Genomic DNA, 22524 nt, shown 5'->3' with positions numbered 1-22524 from the left:
GTATAGTTTGTGCACACACAAACACACACACACTCTACAACGGGGACTGGCCTATTTGCCAAATGAGGTGAATCTATTATGGCTGTGGTGCTGCAGGTTTAGAGGAGGAGGAAAGGAATGCCAGTGCAGAGTCATGGTAACGTAACTTAAAATTACAGATACCAGTGCACATGTTATATTTTTCTCAAACAAAAATAAGAGGCCTAAAGGAAGAAAGCAAATGCATAATGGTGGTTCACTGGTTTGTTTGGCATAGAATACGAGTGATCTAAAGGTCATCAACAAAAAAAATCCACAATTTTAATTGCTCTAATGTGAATGCAAGCAATTTCAAAATTGTTAAATTATTTCTAAATTCTTCCTGTATGAAAGACACAAAATCCTGGAAGTCACACCATTCTGGCTACAGCCTTTCTGATCAGCTGCCTTTCCTTCCTTTTTATTCAAAGGGCAAATGAACTGGGGGGGGGGGGGGGGGGGGGGCTGCTGAGAGGCACTTTTGCTGATTCATTGAGGTACTAAGCTGATTATGTCTATATATGTTATTATGATGAAGTGAGGACAAAATCATTGGTAGTGCTTATACAGTAGACAGTTGCTGAAGACTGAATTAATAATAGTAATAGCGGTCTCTAAAATAGGTGTGGGAAAGACACCAGGTCATCGATAAGCCATACTGTGTGTCAATTAGGTAAGGAGAAGAGAGAGGAGTTTAGGAAAGCACTGCTTTACCAGCATGTAGAGATTCTCCCAGAAGTCTTGAGTCATGAGCCGAAAGAGGGTCAGGAAAGCCCATCCAAAGCTGTCAAAGCTGGTGTAACCATAGTTGGGGTTTCTTCCAGCTTTCATACACGTGAAGCCCTCTGGACATCGTCTGGAAGGAACACATAGCAACACAAAAACTGGAACTTAAAAATTACCTGAACTGTGCCACTTTATTAACAGGACAGTTGGGATATGCATTGCTGGCATGTTAAAGGCATCGCTGTCTAAAATGCAACAGAGCCATAAAAGTAGCCTTAAAAAAATACTAGTATTTTGTTGTTATTGTAGCTTGTGCATCCATGGTTTTGTGTGCACAATAGAAGTCAGATATTGATATGTTTTACTTAATTTTCATGAACTTTTCAAAAGCAAGCAAGTCTGGCTCATGAATTATGAATAAACATCTAACTGCTTTGACTGTATGTGTATGTGAGTACACATACTGTCTCAATAAAGTACATATAGCCACAGTAAAGAATGCACTTGAATTACTTATTGCTCCCCTTGGTACCACCAATTTCTTGGTAAAATGCTGATGCAATGGTTTTTTTATGGATATGAGAAGGTTTGTACAAACCCACAAGGCCTGAAGATCCCCCATCTCAAAAAGAGATTCTTGAAGGGAGCATGAGTGGTAAAATGTCCCAGATCATCACCTGATAAGATGCAAAGGAACACTAAAGTACCCAGAACCTCTAAACACCACAAATACCATGCCAATGCAAATCTAAGCATCCATAGGTCTAGTGGTTGGAAAGCGTAGCTCCACTTTGCTGAGGCTGTGGACAGGATCATTGAAGCCACAGTCAAGGGTGATGCAGATAAGAAGTGTCGGCTCATGTCAACTGTCAACAACAATTGGTGATTGGAGACTATCAGTCAGCTGTAGGAATGTGGCTCAAATTTCTTAGGAGGCAGCACGAGCAAAGAAAGCAGAGGGGTAAAGCTACCTAAGCAGATCTTTAGAACACTGTAAGGAGAAGGCATCGAGGAGAGCATTTAGAGGGTCAGAGAGACAGCAAGAAGCAAATGCCTCAACAGACTTTAGCATTGTTGCTCAGGGCCTAATGGAGCACCTCCTCTAGGAAAACCTAATGTACTCCGACATCTCAAAGGAGCACCTTTGAAAGGGATATGGTGCACAGACCTATATATAGGGGAGACTAAACAAGCACTCTGCAAGCACATGGCAGAACACCAGCTCCTGATGACAAGAATCAACAGTCCACCTGCATCTAAAGGATAAGAGACATTTCTTGGAGGACAGTAATGTTCACATTCTGGACAGAGGTTATAGATGGGTTGAGAGAGGAGTGAAGAAAGTCAAGTGTATTAAACTGGAGTTAGTATGTGACACCTTTTGTCAGGTACTTATAATGCAGTCTTCAGATGTCTCCATAGAAGGTTTCGCCTTCATTAATATCTAAGCATCCCTCACCTGGGTCTCTTACAACCATTCCTAACTCAAGGCGTGTGAATCTTGTGTCATTAATGGACACTAAGCTGTGGGATTGGAGGGTGACGTTATATATCCGTGACTCCCAATCAGTCAATTAGAACTGAAGAAGTCTCTTGAAAGATCGTGAAAAGGTTTCAAGAATGAAAATGAGAAGTACAGTTGCCTTTTACCAAACTGTTAAGATGGTTCTGTTGCTGCTCCTTGGTATCAATGAAAAGCACAAGAAGAAAGCTTCTCAGGAACATAAAACACATAAAAAGCATCAAAATGGCTGAGAACCAAGAGGAGTTGACCCAGTGGGTCATCTGGGAAGGCAAAATAGTCCAAACACACAAATACGCATCAAGATGCATAGAAAATCAACAGACAAATGGGAGACACCTCCTGAAAATACAGCACAAATAAAACATGGTGTGAATTTACTGAGATAAGCACAGACTTACCCTGAGTCAGAACTATTTCCACATAGTAGAGCATCAAGTTGATCAGGAAGGAAGTAGAAATTGGCTATGAAAAAAAACAAAGAACATTTACCTGCATTAGCCACAGGGCAAACATGTGTATGTCACTTCATTTAGCCAATGTTTCTGTTGATATTTCATACTAAAAGCCAATCATTATCAACAACTTTCTGTTATGTCCCATATATGTAGTCATGTGCAACTAGTTTAATCAAGTGTCAAAGTAATAACTCACAGTCATTCATGATGTATTCATTCCAGTCAAAGCCCCTGCTGCCATTTGCCAGGGTCTGCTCAGTCATGTTGATTGGCCAGATTACACACTTCTGCCGCAGGTTCCCCATGAACAGCTGCAGCCCAATCAGAGCAAAGACGCTGAGACAGAAGACAGTCAGGATCATCACATCCGACAGCTTCTTCACAGACTGGATCAGAGCACCCACAATGGTCTTCAGGCCTGTTCAGTTAATACAAATAACACATATACACACACACACACACACATATACACACACACACACACACACACACACACAAATGTGCACAAATGCACATACATGAAAACAGGCAAACTCACATACACACGCACACAAGCGTACACATTCAAATGCATAGACACGCACACGCACACACACACACACACACACACACACCGATAGACACAAATAAAACGTCTGGCAACTTTTGGGATGATAATATTGTATAAACTGGGTTTGGTTTTATAGCTGCAACTTAGAGCTGACTCAAGTCACATAGAAAATCAAACTTTAGTTAGATAACGTATATCTAATCCTGTATTTAACCCTGTGCTGTGTAGGCTCTTACATAAATCTAAACTTGGCAGGCATAAGAATGATTTCTCAAGCACCTACGCCCAGCGCTGCCAAGCCTCAACTCCAGAAATTGACTTTCAGTGTTTCTTACAGTATAAATACAGTATAAACCAGCGTGTAGATGGTACTTCTTGGTGTTGTTCTGTTGTCATTTCTGCCTTGATTAATTTTACAGATATTTAAAAATTATTTTAACATTTCTATTTTGGGGGCTGCACAGTGGCTTGGTGGTTAGCTATTTCATCTCGTAACGAGAAGGTCAACAGGCTCGCGTCCAGGCCTTCCCGGGATCTTTCTGCATGGAGTTTGCATATTCTCCCTGTGCATGCGTGGGTTTTCTCTGGGCACTCTGGCTTCCTCCCACAGTCCAAAAACATGCTAAGGTTAATTGGTAACTCTAAATTGACGGTAGGTGTGACTGTTTGTCTGTATGTGTAACCCTGTGATAAACTAGTGGCCTGTCCAGGGTGTCTACTGCCTTCACCCGAAGTCAGCTGGGAAAGACTACAGCTCCCCGGGACCCTAATGAGGATGAAGTGGTGTATAGATAATGGATGATTGGATTTTTATTTTGACATTTGCAAGCCGTGCTGCAGGTATTTAGCACTTGACCTATAATTTAAGCATACAGAAACTCAATCTTAGCAGGAAAGTATAGTGTGGTGAGACAGATGAATATATTTATGAGTTATCTATATTTATATTGAACTCATAACAATAGTTGTGATAATCAGAATCTATCTAGGGTTAATATGACTATACTACATTTATTGTTCAGTTATGTCTCATCAAGGCTCAGCCTGATGAGTTTCATGCACTGACGCAACCTGTAGACTTTAAATCCTGCATAAAAGGTTTATTATATAAGTGTGATATGTTATTTAATACAGCATGGTTTAGCTGCTGCATGGCACGCTACTGCACAGTTGCAAACACAATAGAGCCAGCTGGAGAGAATTTATACAAAAAGAGAACCCAGTTTAGATGGGAAAGACATTTAAGCGTAAAAATTGGAATTCTCTGATATCCAAACATAAATAATGTAAGCACAGTGCAATAAGGGTATGGGCAGTCCCATAAGGTAATAAAAAAAGTGTAGCTAGTGCAAAGTGTGGGCTTGTGTGTGGGCGTGCGTGGGTGTGTGTGGGGGGGCTTAATATCTCCAGTCATTGTCTGCAGGTACAACTGCAGCTCAGAGGCAGCAGAACATGTTGTCCTGCTTCTCTATGTCTCCTGGGAGGAGAAACCCGTCTCCTTTACTGTGCTAATATTCTGGCTGCTGACTCCCGTTGTTTCTTTTCACAATAATTCTGATAGGCTTTATGTTGCAGTTACTTAATTTAATATTTATAGTAAGAAAATGTCCTAAAATTATTAAACTTGAGGTCTTCCTTTGAAGAGTTGTATTACTCAGAGGGACATCATTGAACCTTCTGAACTCCAAGCACTTTCTGGGCTTTTTACTGCCATATTATTTTTATCTACTGTGGGCTCATTTTCACTGCAATATAAAATCCTGCACCTCTATGAAAACAGCAGAGAACTGGAAAAGTCTGTTGTGCAGTATGACACAGCTATAATGAAATTAATCACTTTTTTTTTTTAAATGACAGCTGAATTTCTTTTATTTATTTTACGAAAAATGAAATATATTTGTGTCCACAGGTCTTACCAAAACTTGAAAAAAAGACTGCATACTACAGAGTCTTTTCCCGTCTATTCATGTGAAAGGTGCGGTTACTGTTCTGTGCCTGTAGTTCATCTGAAAATTCCCTAAATTTTTGTCCTGTGACTTTTGGTTGCATGGTTAGTCAGATGTGACTTCAGTCAGTTGTGCCAAGAGGTGAAGGTTTTTTGTTTGTTTGGTTTTTTACAATGTCTGGGAGAAGCAAACACAAACTTTAAAATGACAATGAAAAAAATTGTCTTTTTTGATGAAATATAACAATTTTTAAGTTTAGATTTCGCTATTTTTCAGATTAGTTCACGGACAGTCACAGTTGAAAATTTGATAATTCAGTGTTGTAGTTCAGATAAATAGTGCATATATGGCTACTTTCTAAAAGACATGCCTTCAGTTTTATTTGTAGCAGTAAAATGTACTGTCATGGACCTGTTCTTGAATCATCAGGCATTAATTAAAAAAGCCATCTTGTTTCATATAATCTTCTGGCCAAGTTAAAATTGTTTTTATTATTTCACTTAAGAGATTTCCGTATTTGTTGTTTGTCTGTGCTCATGTCACGAGCTTGAAGTGGGTGAAGCTACAACAGAAAACTACATTGTCATATACATTCCCTACACCGATTAGGATCAGCAATTTGGTAGGTTGTTGATAACCAGAGCTGAAGCAGGGCTCACAATGGTAATAAATCATACTTCATAAAGATTTCCAAGCTTTTGATTACGGTATTTATGTACTTCAGACTATTTAATGTCTTATTCAATGCATTTCGAGAGGCTTTAAAGAAGAAAACACTGGTCAAAAGATGTATCCAAACTCCTCAGCAGATCTATTTAATGCAGTTTTCTAACTATATGGTTGTCAAAAAGAGACGTATAAAGGAAATTGTAATAATATCAAAGACACGTCTCTGTAGTATATATAGTATATAAACAGTATATATAGTAAGAGCACACTGATTTGCGTTTAAGGTGAATCACAAATACAGAACTGACATTTTGTTTTTTGGAGAACATATTTCACAACAAATACTGCAGCTGTACGGGATGTTTCCATCAGAAAGACTCATTTACATGTTCAGATTTTTACAGTACCTATTCCATGTACATAAGGAGAGCTATAGAAATAAGAAGCTGTGTGATTTGAAGCATTTTCAGCAGGCTCCGCCTGAATTTAAGATGCATCTGGATAAGAACTGAAACATTGAAATACTTTGTTTCACTCCTTGTGTCCATCTACTGGAACATCCCCGACTAACTTCAGTTCATAATTATTGTGCATCCAACAGATCAGCTGAATGCAGCAGCAGCGCAAACAGCAAACAGCCAACAACACAAAGAATCAGGCTCAGTCAGGGAAGCAGCAAGTGGAGAGGAGAGAGAGAAGACAGGCAAGGAAGAGTCGAGGCCTGTAGGGGGTGAAGGAGATTCAGGGGAGAGCAATGAGAGGTGGCATGCAGGTCATTTAAACGCCAAGGCTGAAGGAACTGACTGTGTCAGCATCACCCGTCTAAACCGTGATGATGACCTTGCATTAAGTGAAGAACCATTCCCATCTCAGGCACCCCTCAGTCCCACTCTCACAGTGCTGGGCGAGCCCTCAGGCTGGTTTAGCCCAGAGCAAAACATACTAGAGGGGGAACTAACTGTACTGATGATGTTTGTGTGCATGTGAGCTCAAATCCAGTAACTTCATGGGGTCAGTATCACTGTTTTACAAGCATTCTGAGTGGATGTAATGTATAAGAAAATGTATAAATTTGTGTGACTATGTCTCACCAAGAAAAAAATCATTTAAATGTGAGATACAAACAGCACAGTGCAAAGGTTTTAGGCACTAAATCTATAACAGCAACAATTCTCCTGAGTAGACTTGGACACAGGTTTCAAGGTATTTGGCAAGTAGGCTGTTCCAAGCATTTTGGGGAACCTGCCACAGATCTTCTGCGGATTTAGTCTGTTTCAGTATCTTCCGTCTGGTGTAATCCCTGAGTGGTTCGATGTTGAGATCAGGGCTCTGTGAGGAGCAGACCATCTGTTGCAGGACTTAAAGATGGTTCCTTCTGACTCTAGTTGTATGTGTGGGGTTGTTGTTATGCCACAGAATAAACTTGGTATTTGCCTGCCAAATACTATGAGAACCTCATTTTCTAAAATGCCTAAAATGTTTGCACAGTACCATGTAACCACAGAATTTTGTGGAATAACAATATTCACTTATGACTGTGTTTATGTTTCATTCCCAGGATGGACAAAGATCTTCAAAAGAAAGAAGAAGAAACCAAAAGAATGCCTAAATCTTGAATGAAATTCTCTCTTAGAACTCAAAAAGTAAAAAAATCCAAACGAAAAGCCTCTTTAAGCCAAACTTGTAAAAGCATGTGTCTCAAAGCTTCATGCAGGTCAATATGTCGTCAAATTAGGCTTGGCAGTCTTAGAGAATTAAATATTTTTTTAAAAACAACAAGGCAGCATCATTGATTGTTAGAATCTGGATCAAAATAAAACACCAACTATACGTGCAAAGATGTGACAGATGATGGGCAAATTGTTTCCCTAATTAATTTGTTCATTTAGCTGCTTATGCTACGTTCTGAAAGTCCATATCTTAGAAATAATATACCTTGCCTTATGATGTCACAAAGTTTTAGACATTAATTTCATTTAGGGTCGGATGTACAGAAAGACAGCCGTTGCATATCTTCATGTGCTGTAAATTTCCAGCTGTGTAAATGGAACATGTGACCCCATAAGACTGCCAATAGACTGCTAAGCCTATCAAAAATGTATTGCTACCATTTTTGATTGTCAAAAAACAAAAGTAATAGAAAATAATGTAAAAAATCTGAACCATCCTCTTATTAAAAGAAAAAATATATCAAATAAACATAAATAAAGACAGTTATATAGGTAACGTAAGCTCAGCCTTAGTGTTTAAATGGGAGTCTCACCTGGAATGACAGAAATAGTTTTCAATGCTCGGAGAACCCTGAACGTTCTCAGCGCCGAGACATTTCCAAGGTCCACAAACTCTGTTATATATCTGTAACAAGGTAGGATGACACACAGAACAGAACCCCATGACACACAACACACACGATAACAACACACACGCACGCATGTACGCGCAAGAGCACGACACCATCACCACCACCGAAGACCAGGAGGGGACACCACGGTGAGAGAGAGAACACCTGTCCAACCAGTGGGGAGAGAACGAAGGAGGAAGAGGAAGAGGGACTGGAACAAAACCACACCTAACATCAACCCCGGGACTCGCCCACCCGCAAAACACAAACACCTGGACTGTCTTACCTGGGATAACTGAAATTGTTTTCAAAGCCCTCAGAACCCTGAACGTACGCAGAGCTGACACATTGCCTAGGTTTACAAACTCTGTTATATACCTGCAAGGTGGATCAGATACAGTTACTCAGCAGCCATCCCGAACAGAGGGAAGAAAGAAGAGAATGTTACAGAATAGTTTAATGAGATTTATCAACATGATGTCATGGACTGATGTGGATTGAAGGTGCTGTAGGCAGTTTTCTTTACAGCTTTTTTTGCAGAATTTTGTAAAACTCGCTATAAATCCTCAAACAAATTAATAAAAAAATATTTCTATGAAAAAGAAGGCCGAAGAATAGTTTTCAGCCACTCAAAAATGTCAAATTCTTTACAAAAGTGAGTATTGCTCTGTGCAAGAAACAATGCCTACTGCCTGTCAATCACATACGCACGACTCAGTCTAGTCTTTACAAGCCTGCAAATAGCAGAAGGTAAACAAATCCATAATCTATATCCAAAGAGGAAACAAAATACTGGCACTAAAATGTATTTGGATAAGCATCATGCCATGTTTGGTGTTGTTTTAATCTTTCGTTAAGCAGTTTCGGCTGCATGTTTGTATGAAAGGCTCTATATACATAAAGTTGAGGTTACAGTAACAGCTTTATGTGTTGTTTGACACAAATTTTTTGGGGTTTAGCTTTAATTCCTAGACTGAGCTCATTAAGTTGTATGAAGCAAAAAAAATGTGATGTTTCTGAAGGTTGTCTCATGATGGCCCTCAACAAGAGATTTTGATTATACAGATTCTGTCTTATTCCTCCAAAATTGCATTGTAGTATTAAGATTGGGGTTGCTGTCTAATGCAATATAAAATAACCACAGTAATGTTAATGCTACAAACTACTACTGAAAACTGCACAACGCCAGTTTGCTGTTGGAAGTTGGAACTAAAACAAAAATAAAAGTGTCATAAATGTGTATTGTGACACACACAGCTTAACAGAATGTGTAAGATGGTTATTATCTGGTGCCATTTTGCCTGAAGGAAATTTGTATTTTTTGTAATATTTTGCACCAAAATTAACTCAGACTTTTTTCACAGCTACTATTTGATAATGATGAGCTAACAAGCACCAGAACACCATGGCCTTGGTACTAGCTCCTGTGATGTAGATATTACTAACGGGATAAGTTGCGTATATGCTTAAATAACAAATATGTCGGCTGTGAAAGAGTTCTGTTGCCATTTTTGATTTACCTGCTGTTATCTTTTATCTACTGTGACTTGTGAGAGAATCACTTCTCACAACTTCCATCTATCAATATGCTAAAATATTACGTTTATTGATCATGAAAGTCACAAAATAACCATGAAGCATTTCATTTTTTACATTTAATCACATTTGTTTCATGTAAGTGATGCAAATATTAACATATATAATTCCTTTGTTACAAATAATAACAGTGACTTTATATACTTACGCCATTGAGATGACCATGAAGTCCAGCCAGTTCCATGGGTCTCTGAGAAACGTGAACCCATCGATACAAAAACCTCGGGCAACAATTTTTGTGAGTGACTCAAATGTATAGATACCCGTGAAGGTATACCTTGAAAAAAAAAAGAGAAAGGAGTAAATAACAGTTATGGTGCATTAAACGAGGATTGCTGAGAAGAAGTATGGATGTGTACTTACTCTACTTGTTTGGACCACTCTGGAGGATCACTAAATGTCATGAATATACAGTTGGTCAAAATGGTACACATGATGATCATGCTGAATAACGTGAGAACACATGAGTTAAGGAAAAACTCCACAGACAACTAAACATCATCTTAACACACCAATAACTGAAATAAAATTATGAAATTGCAGATAAACTTGAACAGACTCAGTGCTTACAGTAGGCTAGCTTCACTTTACTGGCTACTTAAAACACTGCAGAGAAACTGAAACTGAAAAACTGCATCTGTTTTCATTCACTGGAAAGTATAAAAGTGAACCACTTGAAAGGATATGAATGTATCAAAATCTTAATAGCTATTCGCCTAAGTAGATTAAAAGGGCTTAAGATGTACAAGGAGGGCGTGGCACTGAAGCGGAAGAGTGTTTTTCCTTTGTTTAGGACTATAAATGTCTGTGGAGAGAGAAAGAGAGAGACAGAGAGACAGTTAGACAAACTGTAGAATTAAGTGCATCTAAAGACGTCTGTGCCTCTTATTTTAGGTAATGAGTCATGGGGCACCTATTACATTAGTTTCCTCTCTAAGGGGCTGATTGTCACAATACAGATAATGCATTTGAATTTGATGTTGTCCCTTCACCTATTTTGGAATATATACCCAGGGATAAACAATTCAGGATGAAAACAATACAGTGAAAGAATAAATGTTTAGAAAAGCGTACACAGTCAGCAGCAACAAGGGCGTGAGTCTGCCTTGTACTTCACTGACATCACTTCCTCTGTGTCCAGTCACCTAAGAACCAGGAGAACACCTCCATCCTGATTGCATCAGACACTGAGCCTCGGTACTGGCGAGCTTTTTCGCCTGGACAAAAGCTGCGAGATGTCTCAGAGGCAGCAGACAGGCGCATGGGAAGCTCTCCCCTCTCTGTGGCCAAATGACTCTCTTCTTCCCAAGTTTAAAGCTCTTACTGGAAGGGAACCGCAAATGCTGTCATCGATCAGGGGCAGTACTGCTGACTCTAGGCTCTCAACAGCCACTCCCCACCCATAAACACCACTGGGCCAAGTGGGGCTGGGGAGTCGGCTGAGGCAGTAGTGTGTGTTTGTTTGTCCATACCTGTGCGTGGCTCGTGGATGCTTGTACCCGATTCTGAACAAAAACCAAAATGTGGGGGCAGAGTGAAAAGTATGAGCACCATTTACAAACAAATGGACAACTGAGAAGCTTCACATTTACTGCCGTGCTCCCAGTGCTCCCAGTTTCTTCTTACACATGCAGGCACTGCAGGTTACATTTGGTTCACTAATGATTTACAAATGTGCGGCTTGGATAAGATCTGTGTGTAAGTTATGAATGCATTTGCTGCTAAGCTGCTTTTTCTTGATAACCACAACCTCTCCTGTGTATTTATGAGACCACTGGCAATGTCAGCTGCCCGTATTTACAGAAAACACATGGTGGTCTGTTAAACCACCACTGAATGATGGCAACCACTTACACCTAGAACAAATTATTTCACTATTCTCTGTGAATTTAACAGTTTAAAATGCATCTTTTGTGATCAAATGTAAATGCTGAACAGCTTTTGAATCTTGTTGAACTTAACATATTTTTTTTTTGTCTACTGGATAAAAAAATACCAGTTCCAAAAAAACAATAATAATAATCACTAAACTCACAAATATTAACCTGCTGGTGTAGAGGATGCACTTATAATTGATACATTTGGTTTTTCGTATCCATTTGACACCAGCACCAGGGTAAATACACACACACACCACTAGTTGGTGGTTCACACCACAGGAAAACACTAGAAAGAAACGGGGAGGCGACCCAAAGTGTCCTGAGACCAGTGGTGTCCTGAAATCTAATTAAATTAAAAATAGCGTCTACAGTCTGGGGAAAGACAAAATGTATTCTCTGCATCAGAAGACTCCTCTCACTCCCTCCCTTCTTCTTTGCTGGTACTTTTTGCCTATTGAGCATCTGCACATCCTAAAATATCCTCTCACCATTTTTCCTGTCACATGGGGGGGGAAAAACTACTTAATGGGCACAATAAAAGCAGGAAAACACAGGATCTACAGTCATGTCCAAAGGGTAAATCTCCCTCAGAGGTCAAATGAAGTGTTTTGCTGACAGGGCAAACGCGGTATGCAGATGGAAGGAGAGGTTGTAAAATGAGTAATATCTCGTTAGTGGTTTACATATGCACAGCATGCATAACGATGCTCCATAGGTTAGTCAATGTGAAGTGTCCTGCCTTGGATAAGTACTCTGCACTTTTAGAGAATTTTGAACCCGTCGACACTGTAGTGGAGAGAACACTTGTGCTTTGACCTTTTTTATTCAGTGCAGGTCGTCGTCCACTACAGATTGAAATTCAGACATTTTTTATAAAGACTCACAACCCATTTGCAAAGAGGCTTCAATTACTCAATGAATTGCGCTGAATTAGAGACAGAAAATTCTGCTGTTGACGCAAACTTAGCAACTTGGCTCGATTACAACAAGGGATGCAAATGTCAGGCAATTTCCTTAATTGATCATCTGCCACATTAATCGATAATCGTTGAATGACTGAACCTTAGAAATACAAAATGAATAATTCCTATCAATGAAAGCTTCGCTGTCAAGAGGCTTTTTTTACTACACAATTCACATCATAAAGCAAATCACAAATAAACTCTTGTTTTAACTAAATGGAAAAGACAACTCACAGATTTTACTGGAATCACGGAAATGAGTCTAAACGTGGAGGGCACAAAACAAAGACCTATACTGCCCACAGCAAGTGGAAAAACAAAACAACATGCTTTCATCTGACTTCTATCTGCCAAATTATAACTATGAGCAAAACTACTCAGTCAGAAAAGAAATTACACAAAAGGACGATGCAAAACAACTGGAAAATCGAGTGGTGCAGACAATAAGCACTTATTGGAGTTTGGCTGAGTTCAGACATTTAGCATTTCTCATAAATCCAACATCCAGATGTAAACACCACACCACTGGTTGTTACATTCTTGATTGTTGAAATTCTTCAAGGTGATTAATTGACAGATCGGTCATTAACTTCACCCAGTTTAATTAATTTCTCTGTAAAGCAGGCTTACACACACTGCACTGGAGAGAATTGTCGTTGAAATGAAGGTTTTGCCTCTTACAAAGCGCTCCGGTGGGATCAAAATATCAACCATGTGGTGCACTAGTGTGTTTGGTAAACTGAGGATGACCTGCATCGATTCACGTGGATAAACATAGCACCACATAGATGCTGTATCCTGTAAATCCCACTTCAAAGAACACAAACATGTTTCTAGAAAGCTCTCTTTAAATATATAGCTGCGGCACCAAACAAAACACTGCATGTACACCCTGAAATCACACAAGAGTACTACATGCTCATCACCATAACACCGATCTACCTCCATATTTATATATCACACACGTATGTATAAATAGACAGGTCAGCAGATCAGGTTTCACTGTGCAAAGCCAGATTTGCAGGAAAGCTGTAGAAATGTTCCGATTTCTCCAAAGAACATTAACGAAAAAGGCACATATGCAAGAATCAGGAGGCAGAATGCAGCTGCGAGGACAGTGTATGTGTGTTTGTGTCTGTGTGTTTGGGCGAGGGGGGAGGAATAGTGGAGCAGGGATGTGGAGAGGGGCTTGCAGGGGTATGGGACAGCAGCAAAAGAGAGCTGGAGAGAGAGAGAGAGAGAGAGAGAGCGAGAGAGAGATGAGGGGATGGAGGGGGATTGATGCAGAACAGAAAGCCAAAGAGCTGCAGAGAGGAGAGAGCCAAACCTGAAATGTATGGGTAGATGGAGGGAGGAGGACTGGGTAGGCATGCAGCAGAGAGAGAAACAGAGAGAGATGAGGAGGGGAGGATGGAGAAAGAGGGAGCGAGCTCAGGGAGATGCAAGCAGGGAAATAACAGAGAGTAAAAAACAAATAGGGGCGTTGCATTTCTCTTAGTCATCCCAGGACCCCAGACCGACAGAAATCACTAAACTGACTGTAAGTTTAGGTGATGTGTTAGAAAATAGCAATGAAATTATACTCTGAAAAGAGGATTTATCCAAGAAAAAAGGCCAAACATTTGCTGTTTCACCTTCTGTTTTGTGGATTTACTTGTCGTGTGTCGTTTTACTATAATTGTAAATCTGATATTCTAGGGTTTTGTACAACTGGCACATATGTTTCTGTTTTTTATAGCATATCTGTACTCAAAGGTCTCTGCAGAACAAACCCAAATTTTAGCCTATTCTGTAATGAGAGCCCTTTATAGAGAAGTGCATCATGATTAAATTGACCAAAATATCTTCAACATTGTTCCAGTTTGATGCTTTGTTCAACACAGCACAGATCTCCTGAGAAGCTTTACATCTATATAATACATTTATTTTGCTTCAGCTCATAAGAGTGAGAAGCAGTAAAATCACACTTCTATATGTATGACTCCAAACTAATTTACCAGCAAATGATACCGTCTCGATAAAATGCGTCATCCTGCTTCTTTACCTGTATGCTGTGCTGTGAAAGAAAGTAAAAAACACTTTCCACTCTTTTACCCCACCCTCCTTCTTTATACCAACCTGGCTAACAGTGACAGCACGCTCAACCCCCCCCACCCCATCCCTGCCTCACTCAGCCCAGCACAGGAGGATGCTGTGTCATCAGAGACTGAGGACTCAGACAGAGCACTAAAGCCTGGCCCTCGCTCTAATTTACTACACCCTGAAAGAAAGAACGCTGGCGAGGAGGCAGTGGAAGGGAGAGGGGAAAAAAGGAGAGTAATGGACAGAGACACGCACAGAGACAGAGATGGGGGGGATAGGGACACAATGTAATGGTGTATACAATGCTACATGTTGAGTTTCAGAAGCTGCTTTAGGTGTGAGCTTCCCTTGTGCACTCACTGCTGCCCTGCAGAAGCCTGTACAGAAATGACTGGTCTGCTGCTGTTGCACGACAGACGCTAAAATGTCACATTCAGGAAGAGAATGGAGCTTTTGCATTGACGAAACTTCCTTTCGTTCACACAGCAGCCAGTTTGAGTGGAAACACAATAACTGTATTTCCATGTAGACTGAAATCTCCTCTCTGCACACAAACAGAAATGTGCACAGCTTAAACACTCGTACGCCCTCCATCCATCCCATCCTGCCTTTCCTGTATGACTACAGCAGCTTTAACATTGCCTAATCACATCAGACATTTGAAAAGCCCAGGCAGTCCTCTCCCCATCACAGGGGAAAACAAGAACTGCAACGCTGCATTTCTCTTCCTCACCACTGCCCCCTCTTCCTCTCTTTTATGCATGAGTGCTGTGATCAGGTTTCCTGCAGCTGACGGTAACACACATACACACACACACACTTAGACACACTCATTGACATATAGTGCAATGGTGAGCGATTGGATGACTGTCGGTCGAGTAGAGGAGACGAGCAGCCTGGAAAGGTGAGGGCACAGACAGAGGAGGAGGATCGGAAGCTAACTATGAATGCACTTAAAGGTACTTCCTCAGGTGTGAAAAAAGGACAAATACATTAGTGAAATAGGAAAAGCATTGATAGATGAATCACAGAAAGATGGTGTGCGGTTGCTGATCACATGGATAGGTGTGATGAAGTTAGCCGATCTAGACTGAGCAGAATGAAGAGAAGTCAGAACCCGTACTCATACATGCAGAAATACTACAAACCCGGACCTAATAGTTAGATAAGATATGCAGCTGGCAGTCTGAAAGCAAAATAACTCGAGTTTCTCTTTGTAATTCCTTAACAATGTGCTCATTAGCCAGGCAGAAGTGTCACTGTTTCACCAGTGGAGCTGAGAAAAAACAAAGGACTGTAGCTGTCATACTTTGACACAGCTGATGGATCTGACCCTAACCACAGTGTATCTGCAGCAATCATCAAAAAGTTACTATGTTGGCTTTTGCTACAGCTGATGGAGTATTTACTAAAGATTGTGACCACTGTCATTTGATTCTGATTAAAAACTACCTGTAAATAATATTTTGTGGATGAATTCTCTCTTTTTGGAGTATAACCCACTGATGCACAGCATTGGATTTTTGCTGATATCCAATATGCCGATAGCTTCAGATTCACCATGGCTGATCTCCAATGCCGTTGCATGCACGTTATTTTTTCCACTTAACTGCAGAGAACATTATGTCTCTCCTGTAGTGGAAATAAACTATTATGATGCCGACTCTTATCCTGATGTGAACTGTAGGTGCACATGTACAGTACAATGCTTTTTAATGTACATATAAAACAAGCCAGATTCATTTTTAGGTAACATTTCTAGGTAAAACTGGAAACTTTCAGCCTAACATACAGTAATCTGTTAATTTTAAGTTGAAGCGGATATTTAATTTTAAATCTTTTATTGGCTGACACCAATGATGATGCCTATATGATGGGACATCTCTTGTATAACCCTGGCATACCCAAAATATAGATGATATCATATTTCACAACTTAAGTCGATGATAATTTGAAAAAACAAAACGGTCCCATTCACTTTTATTTGTCAAGCTTATGGCCTGCCAGAGCCTACAAATGCATATTGGACTGCCTTCATGATTAAATTAATATTTTAAAAACAATCTACAGAAAGTCTGTTTCAATGTTTGAAATAGATTTAGTGTTATTCTTCGTCTGAATATTCCACTTGAATTATTTTAGGAATGAGTCGATGAGTAGAGAGAAGACTGTAAACATCAGTTAAGTAATAATCCAACACATGCTTTTAAGAGCTACGGTTCATGGAGATAATATATATCTGAAAGTATTTAAAAAGGCCAAAGAGTTTAAGAAAACAAGCAGCATACTGTATCTTCAGTGTCATCATAGAACGAGAGGCACACAGAGCAGAAAATATGGATTTCATGTTTTGTGAATGTTGGCTGATATTGTTCTGCAGCGTCATGCAAAAAGACAACATTTGTACTTGAGTGGTGGAAAATTTAGTGGTTTTGTTTTTACTTGATACCTCTGGATGACCTTTCATCTATATTTCTGTACATAGAGCCAGTCTGTTATGCTAATCCCTATTTTCACAAATTTTTGGGGGGGTGGGGGGTTTGCACCACATGTTTAACAACCACCAATGTCCTAAAAACACCACGTATCCTGTGGACTCCACAGAAATGGAGATTTTGTTTAAGCTAAAAAGTGTTCAGCTACAAAATACTTAAATTGAGAGAATTCTAGTTGCTGCTCCAAACATTATAACATCATATTTCACATATTATCGACTATGCATTAATCATCTAAAAACATTATCTTGGCATAATTTTCTCATGGTGTGAAGATTTTCCATGTGCACACACCATCTCACAGCTGTAGCCATTATTCTAGCAATTTCCCTTAGTCACCAAAGGTAAATGTCACAAGCGAGAGAAGAAGAATGCAATGGGAAATAAGCAAAGTTGGGAAGCATTATAAGACAAGAATTTAACTGTTCCTGGGGCCACCACTGAACTGGGGCTCTGGATCAATGGATCACAAAAGGCACATACACTTGATGGTTCCATCCGTCCAACGAGGGAGTGCTGCTCGCTGAGATTGCCAGTCTTGCTGACTGGGCTTCTTGCTCCTATAAAGGCCACAGATTCTCTTACACATTATCACTGCCACCACACAGGAGACTCCACACCTATACTCAGTTGAAGGTACTAAAGCAGGTTTCTGGCCTTTTCTCACCACTTCCTATCCTCTCCTGCCATCTTCTACCTTTGCTCTTAGTTTGTGCAGAACTACATGAAGGGCAGAGCTAAGCCTTTTCCTCTAAATAATAAAAAAAAATACAGAATTTGGAGATATAGAAATAGATGATTGGAGTTTGTGTCCTCTGAGTCACAATCCCAAATAACAGCAGTATCAAAGTAAAATTTATATGACCTTCAGTGCAGATTTTTGGATATGCTTATCTGTTTCAAATCTCCTCAAAGTGTCCAGAATTACCAAACTGAAAAAAATATAAGATTTAAATTATCTTCACGTTTAAAAAAAAGTATAGCTGCAAAGCATAAGCAAAAGTGGAGAAAAATAATCCCTCAAAATCCCAGTGCTGCTACAAATTGCCCACAAACAGTCAATTATAGCAAAAGTTATTACTCTGATAAACAAAAATGTGTTTACTTCACTATCAATTCATCCTCTCCTCCCATCTCGACAGAGCACAAGGCTGTTTTGTCATCAGCGATAGCACTGATTGCATATATGCATAAAGGCAAATTCCTCATCCCCTCCAGCTGTTACATCATCTTCACCAGGCATTAACACATACAATTAATCAACACTGCAGAAACCTATATGATATCAACCACTGCATTTTACAGCAGCCCTGCAGTGTTGCAGGAGCAGAGCTGTGTCCTTCCTCCTCAGCTGTGCTTTGACTGTACAGGTGTGCTAACCAACTCACAGGCCTTTTATAATCTCAGTGTGCAGCCTCATGCAGAGGCAGAGCCCCGGTACCCGTGACTAAAGAAATACTAAAAAGCTGCTAAATGCCTCAAGGTCATCTTCGCTATTATGGCATCCCTACATCTGTATCTAACAGAGCAGCTTCCATTTTGCTTGAAGTGATGCGAGATTTGAATCCGTTATGACAGAGAAATTCTGTACTGCGAGCTTCACTGACAGGACTAGTCATTGGTGTAGGTTTCCTCTGAATGTTAGGGGGGGCCGATTAATTACATTTTGAGCGTCACATACTTCATTTCCTGAATTCTTGTGAATTATGCACCAAACTGTGCCTTTTCTGCATTCATTTTTAGTGTCATCAATTATGTAAAAGAAAACAAAATTCAGGCACCAGGTGACAATGCAACACATGTTGGAATAATTATGAATGCTAGTACATTTTGTACAATAGAATCAATGGCTATATAGGGTAATAATTAATATTTTCAGAGGAAAAGAAAAGAAAAAGGGTCTACCCCTGTCTGAGTAACTGTTCCATCTATTCACCTCTTATGTTTTCATTGGGAGGACAAATGCACATGATGTAAATATTACAATACTTTCATTTTAAACTCTACACCCACAGTGTTACAGTCTGACCTGAGGAAAGGGTAAAGATTTAGCCCATCTGACAGTTGAGCACAGCGGCTACATTATATGAAAAGAATTAAAGGAACATTGAATGTTTTAGGTTTCTATACAATAAGCAAATGCAGTCTTTTCGGTGCCTTCAGCATATATAAAAACTCACTTTCTTGTTCAAATAGAATGGGTCCAGATCCTCCAGCGGTGTGGCCGCCATTCCATCAGGAATATCGCCGTAGATGAAGGGCAGGCTCTTCCCAGCCTCCAGGTCACTGTTGGGCTTGGGTTCATTGTCGTCAGATGTGTCGCGGTGACTACTGTCCGATCTGGGCTTCGGCGGCTTCTTGTTCTTCTCTTCGTTGATGCGCTTCTCGATATTAGCGAGAGACTCCGGGGTGAACTTCTTGAAGCTGTCAGGTCCTGGGGGTGCAAGAAGGGGTGCGGCCATGTTTTCATCCTGCAGCTATTTCCTCTTTATTTGTTTTCCATCCCAGACATCCAGCTCTGAGATAAAGAAAAGGATACAGAGTCATTATGTGAGAAAGAGTGAGCAAAAGATACCCAGCGAAGAGAAATAAAAAAAGAGAGAATGACCAATAATTTAATCTCTTAAAAGCTGTCATTTTGTTTTATCAACAACACTGAGTGGGCAACAAAATGTCATGATTACAATGACATATTTATATTTTAGAACAGTTGGTTTGCACCCCTCATTTTCAGGTTTAGTGTTGCTCAAAGCCTCACAGATGGAATTCAGTCGTTCTGCAAGAGAAAGCAAACAAAGCAAAATAAAGCTGAAAAAGTGCAAACATTTGGAACATGGGCCAGTAGGCAGTATTTCTGCTCTCTCCATCAACCCTAATGACTAAAGCACTGATCCTGTATGCCCAAAAGCTAAACTCAGGTAGTCTGCACATAGACTGCATTAAATTCCCATTTTGCTCTCACCTCGTGACCCCGACTTCACACAGCAAGGAGACGTGTCAGGTTTTCTCTTCTCGTGTTTATGCTCACAGATGACAACAACAAGGGCTCATATGTCAGACGGCCTCTTTCTGCTGAATATCTCACCTGAAATTTTGCACTATTCCTTTCAAAGGATGCTTCCGTTGTGTATGAGTTTCCTTTTAGCTCCATGATTCTTTTATTTTTTTTTAAAAATGGCACTCTGTAATGTGAATGTGTCGCTGCTGATCTCACTGGAACAGACATCCAGGTCTGCAGCGCTTTGCAGCTTTCAGCTAATTGTTTTGATATGAAAACAATGAGCTATGGTGGAGTTCAGAAACAGCAAGGACTTGCTGCACGCAGGTTCAAAACAAACCTCTTGTTTACCGAGGAAGCCAAACAGGCCCAGGTATTTCTCCTCTAGAGGAAAACCTCAGTCTAAATGACAACCAGAAGAACTACTACAATAGAATCCACTGACGAATAAGAAGAAGCTGATGAAGTGTTGTGAATGGCATCTGTGGGAAAGGGAGGACTGTATTGCACGATGTTACTTTATATGTTAAAAGGTCATTTGTCAAAAAAAAAAAAACAGCATTCTCAGCTGATTTCAACACGTATTCACTTTGATTACATTAAAAAAAACTGCTGTTTTTGTTTTTCTTTGTGCAAACCCAGCAGCTTGCATCTTGCTGCACTAAACTACAACTGCAGCCTGTCCTGGTGACTCACATCCTACAACACTGACCACAACAATGACTCTACACAAGACAATTTAGTCATTTCTGATTTGCAAATCACACCTTAAACTCCTAAACCATGTCACAGGACAGTCTGTAAATTGTTGCTGGAGTTGGTGGAGATTATTTAACCTCTGGGGCTCTGGCTTATTGTTTAAACAGTGAGGTTATGGCAATATTATCAGCTGTGTTCTCCCCCAATGGATGAATTTCATCCCCCAGTGGTTTGCAGTCATTTTGCTTGATACACTTAAACATTAGACACTGTGCGCAACATTCAAGCAAACAAATTCGAGGGTACAGACCTGGACATAAATCAGAAAGAAGTCAGAGGAAATCCACAGTCAGAGAGGGATCCAACAGCCTGATATATTCGAGAAAAAAGGACGGAGATGAAGTCCGTTTCAAGTAACCCAGCCTCGGCACAACCTCCAAGTCTCCTTCCACCAACACTACACCAATTGATCCGTCAAGGTGATTCAAACCAGGATGCAATGGCATGACCAGCTGTGCATGAACACTTCACACATAACGCTGAGAGGACTCCAAAAACTGGCAGTAAAACTGTAAAAGGCCAGCAGGGAGAACTGCCAGACAGGTTTTTTTTTTTTTTTTTTTTTTTGCAGATGTTGCTTTATGGTTTCGATAACTCACCGGATCACACGAGAAATACTGCACAAAATGCAACAATCTGACTTATACATAATGAGTTAAAACGACAGCTCGGGTCGCTCTTAAAGCAATTGCACTGAATTCCATTTAGCGCAACACAGACGGCACGAAAAGCGCGCAGCTCGACAGAAGAAAAACTGGCCTCGGTTCAGTTAAATCCGTAAAAGTGAGACAAAAAATGATAAACGGCGTAAATAAACAACAACAACTAAGCACTCCTGCAGCTTCAGACGCCTCGAAAAGAAAAGGAAAGCTCCTCACTGTCCCGTTCAGCAGCGTGAAACAAACTGCTGTGACGCTGCGTCCTCTGCGCGGAGGAGACTCATCCAAACGCACCGCGGCCGCACTCCTGGAGAACCAAATGAAAAAAGATCCTTTATTCTGCTCTGATGATGACTTGACATCTGACTGGACACCCCGAGGACGAAGTGTAGCTTTAGGGCACTTGCATCAGAGTCACATGGGTCGAACTTCATCCTTCATTTCCTGCAGAGACGCCTCAATGCTGTCTGTCACTAAATATGCCTCCTCCGTTCAAATCTACAGCATCAGTGAGAGCAGGTGAGCAAAATCCGGCATCACTGAGAGAATAAACTGTCTGCCAAATATTAAAAGGAGGGAGGGGGCCTCAAATAACTCGTACATCCTGTAGGGATGCATTATTCTTGACGCCTGAGCTAAGCCCGTTTCTGGTAAAGTTATGACGCTCTGACTGGAAATTTTGATCAATTTTCCTCAAAGGGCAGACAAGGAATGAGGAAGGAAGGGCAGAAATTATGCAGAGCAGGCCGCTGGACACATAAATAATACCTACTCCTATTTCAAACAAAACTTGCTTTCTATGTTCATCATATGAGTGCCATTCTGTGCCTTGAGTCTGATTTGTTACCCCAGTAAAGTCCAGT

At 40.3% G+C, this 22524-nt stretch overlaps 1 protein-coding gene across 1 annotated transcript in view; it reads right to left on the bottom strand.

Annotated features, from left to right (window-relative positions):
- The window catches only part of scn8ab (sodium channel, voltage gated, type VIII, alpha subunit b), a 48776-nt gene that overhangs the window by 25018 nt on the left and 1234 nt on the right, over positions 1-22524 (bottom strand). The window contains 8 exon segments of the mRNA XM_051947861.1: positions 733-874; positions 2668-2731; positions 2921-3142; positions 8153-8244; positions 9975-10103; positions 10190-10280; positions 10514-10631; positions 19426-19763. Coding sequence (XP_051803821.1) covers positions 733-874; positions 2668-2731; positions 2921-3142; positions 8153-8244; positions 9975-10103; positions 10190-10280; positions 10514-10631; positions 19426-19707 — 1140 coding nt within the window. The 5' untranslated portion in view covers positions 19708-19763.

The sequence above is a fragment of the Acanthochromis polyacanthus genome, chromosome 5 (assembly GCF_021347895.1).
Source record: "Acanthochromis polyacanthus isolate Apoly-LR-REF ecotype Palm Island chromosome 5, KAUST_Apoly_ChrSc, whole genome shotgun sequence".
NCBI lineage: Eukaryota > Metazoa > Chordata > Actinopteri > Pomacentridae > Acanthochromis > Acanthochromis polyacanthus.
Note: the sequence above shows the minus strand (reverse complement) of the source record. Positions and strands in the feature narration are given on the sequence as shown.